The 8,686-nt window shown below is 43.2% G+C and overlaps 1 protein-coding gene across 1 annotated transcript; it reads right to left on the bottom strand.

The window, feature by feature from the left end:
* Positions 1-4,481: 4,481 nt before the first annotated feature.
* On the bottom strand, positions 4,482-8,392 carry LOC131724831 (gastrula zinc finger protein XlCGF26.1-like). Its single transcript, XM_059017710.1, has 2 exons — positions 7,921-8,392; positions 4,482-7,722 (listed from the first exon to the last, which is right to left on the bottom strand). Exons 1-2 carry the CDS (start codon positions 8,279-8,281, stop codon positions 6,248-6,250), a joined length of 1,836 nt encoding a protein of 611 aa, XP_058873693.1. The 5' UTR covers positions 8,282-8,392; the 3' UTR covers positions 4,482-6,247.
* Positions 8,393-8,686: the final 294 nt, after the last annotated feature.

Here is an 8,686-nt window from a genome sequence, read left to right as displayed (position 1 = left end):
GGAGCCAGCATTACACTTCAGCCATTAACACCAGACAGAAGGATATCTACATCATCATATGGAAGGAAACGTAAATGGATGGAGACACATATGGATCACATTAGCTTACTGTAAAGCTACGTCTTAGTTGGTGCTTATCTTGGCGAGAGCCGAGTTCAAATCAGCATGAAGTTTTAACATCTACTCTCGTGTAATGGAAATCATGAAGATCTGGATACGTCCAGTGACTGCTGTGAATAGTGCAGCTGGCAACAAGGGAAAGACCTTGTGACAGCCTGGAGAGACAGCTGACAGGAGGAAAGAGACCCCATTGGGGCTGGTAAGGGTTAGCTACCCTTGTCGGCAGTATCCAGCTCTGTGTTTACAGGATGCTGGAGACACCCGCCCAAGGCTTCTAAGAAATTAAAGAGAAAAATACCCCTAGAGTCTGCGAGAGCGGGGGCGGAAGATGACTCAACGTTGGACAACACGGTTAACGACTTAGGAACGGAAACGGATATGAGTATGGAGAGTACTTCACAAAAGACTAGTTCAAGATCTGCAGTTAACAAAGACATGGAACTCCAGGTTTGTGTCTGCGGCTGGAGCAAGGCGACAACGGTCAGGGGTTTGAAGATTCATCAAGGGAGAATGAAATGCTTGAGGGAGAAGGGACAAGGGCCTCACATTGATCAGTACTTCTTACGAAGTCAGTCAAGTCAGTCGAATGAAATCCAGCGACAGGAAGCAAACCACAGTTCGCAGGATATCAGCACCCCTGTCATAGATGTGAGGAGGACTTGCATGGACACAGTTAGTGATGAACCTAATGATCCTTGTGAACCCGGTCAGACAAACCAGCATAAGAGAGAACCTCAACGGGCACAAGCCTGGAGTTAAATGGCCAAGAGCTTGTGAGAAAACTGCATGGGACACAGTAAACACAGATCTCTGCGTTGCATTGGAAAGATTAAGTGGAACAGTTGAAAAGAAGCTGGATAAATTTGGGGACATCATCTACGCATATGGAAGTGAGAGGTTTGGAGTTGAAAAAAGGAAGGAAAAAGTACAAACTATTCCTGGAAAGTCTAGACGGCAGCAGGAGATTGAACGCTTAGTTAGAGAAAGGAGACAGCTGAGGAACCAATGGAGAAGAGCAGAACAAAGTCAGAAGGAGGGACTCAATCTCTTACAAAAGGTCATAAAAGATAAGCTTGCAACATTGCGCAGAGCTGAGCGCCTACGGAAACGCTACAAAAAGAAGGAGCGTGCGAGAGCTAACTTTTATAAAGACCCATTCAAATTTGTAAAGAAGTTATTCACCAGTGAGAAGAATGGCACACTAAAAGCATCTAAGGTTGAGCTGGAGAGATATTTGGAGGAAACACATACAGATTCAAAAAGGCAGGAGCCTATGTCAATTCCATCAGACATCCCACCTATCAATCCACCAGAATACCAAATGGAGGACTGTGCACCTAAGTGGAAAGAAATAGAGCAAGCTGTGAAAAAAGCAAGGGCTTCATCATCTCCAGGGCCTAATGGAGTTCCGTACAGAGTGTACAAGAGTGCTTCAGGAGTTCTACGAATTCTATGGAAATTGATGAAAGTGGCATGGGAAAAACAGGTTGTACCAAGAGCATGGCGCCGAGCAGGTGGAGTCTTTATACCTAAAGAAAAAGATTCTACAAGCATCAGTCAGTTTCGTCCCATTTCCCTATTAAACGTAGAAGGCAAGATTTTCTTCAGCATTATTGCTCAGAGATTGTCAGCTTACCTATTAAAGAACTGCTTCATTGACACTTCAATACAAAAAGCGGGCATTCCAGGTTTCCCAGGTTGCTTAGAACACATCAATGTGATCTGGCAACAAATTCAATCAGCTAAAAAGGAGAGGAAGGAGCTCCATGTGACATTCCTGGATTTGGCTAATGCATATGGTTCAGTGCCACATGAACTACTTTGGGCAGCATTTGATTTTTTCAGTGTACCGATGACAATAACAAATTTAGTGAAAGCCTATTTTGGAGATTTGCAATTCAGTTTTTCAACTTCAGAATTCAGCACTACATGGCAATGCCTAGAGGTTGGAATAATGGCAGGATGCACCATTTCTCCACTGGCTTTTACCATGGCAATGGAAGTAATCATTAGGGCATCAAAATGGGTAGTAGGAGGAGAGCGCTTGGCTTCTGGAATGCGACTACCACCAATTCGAGCATATATGGATGACATGACAACCATGACTACAACAGTAGCCTGCACTAATCGATTATTGGGCAAATTAACCAATAACATTGAATGGGCACGAATGCAATTCAAGCCCACTAAATCAAGGAGCATCTCTATAATTAAAGGCAAAGTAGTAGATAAAACATTCTTCATTAATGGTGAGGCAATACCAACAGTGTCTGAGAAGCCAGTGAAGAGTCTTGGGAGATGGTACGACGGGGATCTAAAGGACACAGTTCGTGTGGGAGAAGTTAGACAACAAGCAGTGGAAGGGTTGAAGAGCATAGACAGCTGCGCTCTACCAGGTAAACTAAAACTCTGGTGCTTTCAGTTTGGTCTACTGCCGAGGTTGCTGTGGCCACTGACTGTGTACGAGGTTTCTTTGACAACAGTAGAGAAGCTGGAAGCTTTAATCAGTTCATACATCAGGAAGTGGTTGGGAGCGGCAAAGAAAGCTGTGGAAGATGCAAAGGCTGCCCTTCGAATTGGTGATATCATGGGGCAAGTTCAGCATGGAAGAGGGGGTCTTGGTTTCAGTTCAACTCCTCCTACATGGCACAAGGCGGCCCCAGCTCAAAGGAGGAAGCTGGTAGTCAACGAGGTGCAAAAGCAGGAGGAGAGGATGAGGTGTATAAAGGCCATTTCCCAGGCCAAACAGGGAGAATGGATGAGATGGGAGAGTGTGGAACAACGCAAGATTGGCTGGCAAGACCTATGGTCAATGGAACAGAGCAGGATCAGTTTCCTCATCAGGTCAACATATGATGTTCTCCCATCACCACAGAACCTAAACCTCTGGGTAGGAGAGGATCCCTCATGTCCTTTGTGTTCATCACCTGCAACATTAAGGCACATTTTGACAGGATGTAAGGTGGCTCTTAGCCAAGGACGGTTTACTTGGTGCCATGACCAGGTGCTGCGATGTTTGGCCTTAGCATTGGAAGACAAGCGTAACAAGACCAATAAGTTGCCACCTGTTCCATCAAAACATTACACACAAAAGACAACATTCCTCCGCCCAGGAGAGCAACCACCAAGAAAAGGTGTTAAAACCAATCCTCGCCCAGGACAACTGGAAGCTGCTAGAGACTGGAATATGCTGGCAGATGTTGGTCAACGGCTTATTTTTCCACCTGAGATTGCCACCACTAACCTTCGACCAGATATTGTCTTGTGGTCTGGATCAGCACGCCTTGTTCACCTGGTAGAGTTAACAGTGCCATGGGAGGACGCTGTAGATGAGGCGTATGAGAGGAAGAAACTGCGGTATGCTCAACTAGCCACTGAAGCGGAACAGCGAGGATGGAGAGTTCGGGTTTACCCAGTGGAAGTGGGTTGTCGAGGATTTGTGGCACACTCTACAACCCGGTTTCTCAGAGACGTCGGATTCAGTGGCCAAGAGTTGCGTCGCACAGTGAAGAACTTATCTGAAGCAGCAGAGAGGAGCAGCAACTGGCTGTGGTTGAGACGGAAAGATTCTGGCTGGGGACAGGTAAGTAAGCTGGGCTGAGTTGAGTGGGGGACGGAGGGGGGTGATGCTGGGACGCCAGAATCACCGTCGAGCCCTCTTGAGGTGTCGTGGGCTAGTCGACGAAACACTGAGGATGGAAGGTGCCCACTTGAAAACCCCAGAGATGTACCCTACTTAGCTCAATCCAGACGGTTGTCATGCTGATGCGCTGGGGAGGCCGCACTTTGGTTGATCCCCGGAGCCAGCATCGCAGCCGTTGTGTGTGCTGATGCGCCAGGGAGGCAAAATAAGCTGATCCCTGGAGCCAGCATTACACTTCAGCCATTAACACCAGACAGAAGGATATCTACATCATCATATGGAAGGAAACGTAAATGGATGGAGACACATATGGATCACATTAGTTTACTGTAAAGCTACGTCTTAGTTGGTGCTTATCTTGGCGAGAGCCGAGTTCAAATCAGCATGAAGTTTTAACATCTACTCTCGTGTAATGGAAATCACAGTCAGGAAAATCATTTAAAGCTTGTGTTTTAAGAGGTCCACATTCAATAGTCTTTATTGATAAAGACTCCCAGTGGCATGCTGTAGCTATTTGGTGTTTTTGGGCCAGTGATTTGGTAATAGTTTTGAAATTCTTAACACTGTTTTTAATAAACTTGTGCTTTGCCTCAAATCTCATTGCCCAGAAATGCAATAATGGATCTATTTCTCTGATGCATCTGGGATAATGTATCATGAAATGGTGCTTTGGAATCGAAATGCATTGTGGGTATAGCTCTCTGAAATGCTTATGATGTTCTGCAATTATTATTATTTATTTCTTAGCAGACGCCCTTATCCAGGGTGACTTACAATTGTTACAAGATATCACATTATACATTATTTCACATTATACAGATATCACATTATTTTACATGCAATTACCCATTTATATAGTTGGGTTTTTACTGGAGCAATCTAGGTAAAGTACCTTGCTCAAGGGTACAGCAGCAGTGTCCCCCCACCTGGGATTGAACCCACGACCCTCCGGTCAAGAGTCCAGAGCCCTAACCACTACTCCACACTGCTGCCTAATTAGGTGCTTGAGCTACACTGTCATACCCTCAGTAATCACTGGTGAAAAAACAATATTGAAGATATTTAATAACATCAGAAGCAAGCTCAGATTTTTGTTTCCCTCATTTACAATGTCTCCAAATACTAAGGCAATATTTTTAATTAAGCAGAATGTTTGAATATAATTATTTATTTCTTAGAAGACGCCCTTAACCAGGGCAACTTACAATTGTTACAAGATAACACATTATTTATTACATACAATTCCCCATTTATACAGTTGGGTTTTTACTGGAGCAATCTAGGTAAAGTACCTTGCTCAAGGGTACAGCAGCAGTGTCTCCCCACCTGGGATTGAACCCACGACCCTCCGGTCAAGAGTCCAGAGCCCTAACCACTACTCCACACTGCTGCCCGCATAACGTTGAGCTCTATCCCAATGCCAGACTGCTCTAGATTGAACCTTGGACGATTCTTTCTCCCCAACAAACCATAATTCTATTAATGATGTCATGCATGGAGATGACACTGTCAGAGAGAGAGCCAAAAAGCAACTTCATTTCATACTGGGGGATGCCTTCGAGGACATCGCGCATAATATCAAAAGCAAAATGATCAGAAATGAGAAAGAAACTGTAAGTCATTCAGCAAACAATATCGCTTCACTCCAAAGGAGGAGGGTCATGTAGGGACTGCTAACAGATCATTGCAATGCTGTTCATGCAAAACTCTGTCACGTAATATGATGTTAGAATCATCGTCGCTGAATACTGACTGAGACGCATTCTTATCAATCAAGCAGAGTCGACAGAAAAAAACTGAACTGAAAGATTCCCTGAACCCCAGAAGTGTGTGCACCCCTAAGGTATCTCCTGTGACCTGAGCAACTGTACCATCAATTGGTTCTTCAGAAAAAGGAACTTTAATTCCAGTACTTTCAAGAATGTTTTAATCATCAATGTGAAGTTGTAGTATAGCATTAAATCCATACTTTTTAATATCTTGTATGTGAAACAGTGAAACAAGGTGAATATTCATTAGTGCTGAATTTACCTTTGGTGAAAGATTTCTAAGAATAAAATATAAGCTTCCAATTTGATGTATCCCTTGTTTGGATCCTAATGGGTTTGCAGTTTCAAAGTCATCCTAGTAAAGTTGTATTTCAAATGCATTTCTATGCCGAGAGAAAAGTGGATGATTTCTATAGCAGCTGCCGTCACCAGAAATCTTTATAAACCGCGTTTTGTTCACAAGGTTGTACAATAGGATTACAAATGTCTGGACTCCAAAATATAAACTTTAAAGATTCTAACAATGGAATATAAATACACTTGTCAGTTACAGGATCGTGATCATATGTGCCTGTATCCCGGTTTCTTCTGCTGTCAAATCTTACTCCTAGAGGGACCTCAACAGGCTACACTACACCTCGTTTTTCACTGAAATGTCTCTTCCATTTAGCTTCAGTATTAATGTTTGTAAATGGATTTTCAAAGCTGTCGGTTTCTATTCTGTGTGAGTTAGCTGGTGTTTTTCAAGGTCACATTTCTGATTAAAACGCCTCCCACAATCAGCACAGTGAAACAGATTCTCTCCCTTGTGCATTCGCTGGTGTGCTTCAAGTAAAGTTTTACGATTAAAACCTTTCCCACAATCAGCACAGTGAAACGGTTTATCTGTACTGTGAGTTAGCTGGTGTGATTGAAGGTTAGATTTGTGAGTAAAACGCCTCCCACAGTCAGGACACTCATACGGTTTCTCTCCTGTGTGAATTCGCTGGTGTGATTGAAGGTAATATTTCTGATTAAAACTCTTCCCACAATCAGCACATTGAAATGGTTTCTCTCCCTTGTGAATTCGCTGGTGTGTTTGAAGGTTATATTTCTGATTAAAACTCTTCCCACAATCAGCACAGTGAAACGGTTTCTCTCCCTTGTGAATTCGCTGGTGTGCTTCAAGTAAAGTTATACAATTAAAACCTTTCCCACAATCAGCACAGTGAAATGGTTTATCTGTACTGTGAGTTAGCTGGTGTGATTGAAGGTTAGATTTCTGAATAAAACGCCTCCCACAGTCAGGACACTCATACGGTTTCTCTCCTGTGTGAGTTCGCTGGTGTGTTTGAAGGTTACCTTTATTATTAAAACGCCTCCCACAGTCAGGACACTCATACGGTTTCTCTCCTGTGTGAGTTTGCTGGTGTTTTTGAAGGTGACATTTCTGATTAAAACTCTTCCCACAATCAGCACATTGAAACGGTTTCTCTCCCTTGTGAATTCGCTGGTGTGTTTGAAGGTTACATTTCTGATTAAAACTCTTCCCACAATCAGCACAGTGAAACGGTTTATCTGTACTGTGAGTTAGCTGGTGTGCTTGAACGTTACTTTTCTCAATAAAACTCTTCCCACAGTCAGGACACTCGTATGTTTTATCTCCTGTGTGAATACGTTGGTGTAGTTTTAATCCAGTTGTAAGTCTGAATGTCTTCCCACAATCAGCACAGTGAAATGGTTTATCTGTACTGTGAGTTAGCTGGTGTTTTTGAAGAGAAACTTTCTGATTAAAATGCCTCCCACAATCTGCACAGTGAAACGGTTTCTCTCCTGTGTGAATTCGCTGGTGTGTTTGGAGGTTACATTTCTGATTAAAACTCCTCCCACAGTCAGGACACTCGTATGGTTTCTCTCCTGTGTGAGTTTGCTGGTGTAGTTTTAATCCAGTTGCAAATCTGAATGTCTTCCCACACTCTATACAGTGATTGGGTTTGTCTCCTGTGTGAATACGCTGGTGTGGAGTCACTGTAAATCCCACAGGAAGTGGTCGGCTATCTTGTGCAGAAAGATTCTGAAGAGAGTCAGTTCTCAGTTTCTTCACATATTCATCGTGGGGTGTCGACTCTCTGTGTTTCTGCTTACGCTGCAGTTTCCCATCAGAAGAGATTTTGCTCTGGGGTGCTGGAGTGGAGGTGCGTCTTCCTAGATCTGCTTTAGAAGCACAGGAAACAGAAGCCAAGGTTACTGCACAGCATTGAATCACAGCCACTTTCCTGCAAGGCTTCACCTCACAGCCATCACTGTTAACAATTAGAACATTGAAAAGCAAGAAAGATGATAAACTCTTAATCCTTCGCAAAACAATTGCAATTCTTATATAAACTGTATTTTTGACATTCTACTCACATGCTGTGCTGCTCGTGGACGGCATCGCTCCTTCCTCCTTTCCATCTGCAGCTCTTTCCTGAGGGGGGTGATGTTTCCTCTGAATGGACCCCAGCACAGTGCCCTCTTCTCCAACACTAGAACCAGTGTCTTCAGAGACAGGCTGATTGGGTTTCATGCAGATCTGTTCAGGAGGATAATCTTCACAGCGGCTAGATTCCATCTTAACTATATTCTTCTCCAGTGTATCGACTTTATTTTCTTCACTAACTTCCTCTGTGATGTGATCACACTCCAGCTCTACGGCCTCCTCTTTAATGTGGACAGGTTCAAGTTCAGGGATCTCTTTACTTTCTACAATTGTCAGGTCTGTAATCTCCATTATTCTTCCACACCACTCCTGATCACAGATTTCCTCTTTTGTGTAAACAGCTTCTATCACTGGCCCCTCCCCTGCTTCACTGAAAGCACGTCTCTCTCCAGAATCTGCACGAAACAAAATTATACATGCTTTTAACTCTCACTGTATAAATAAATACAACATTATTATTATTTATTTCTTAGCAGACGCCCTTATCCAGGGCTTAATCATAAGCAAATACATTTCAAGAATCACAGTACAAGTAATAATACAATTAAGAGCAAGATAAATACGATGACTTTGGTTCAAGCAAGTACAATCATGTAATTCTGTGGAGTTTATAACTGTATGAAATAACACATCATCGCGAGAGACGTGTTCAGATCCAGTTTCAAACAAGTCCTGTCATACACAGTGGCTATGTCA

Source organism: Acipenser ruthenus, chromosome 57 (assembly GCF_902713425.1).
Source record: "Acipenser ruthenus chromosome 57, fAciRut3.2 maternal haplotype, whole genome shotgun sequence".
Lineage (NCBI taxonomy): Eukaryota > Metazoa > Chordata > Actinopteri > Acipenseriformes > Acipenseridae > Acipenser > Acipenser ruthenus.
Note: the sequence above shows the minus strand (reverse complement) of the source record. Positions and strands in the feature narration are given on the sequence as shown.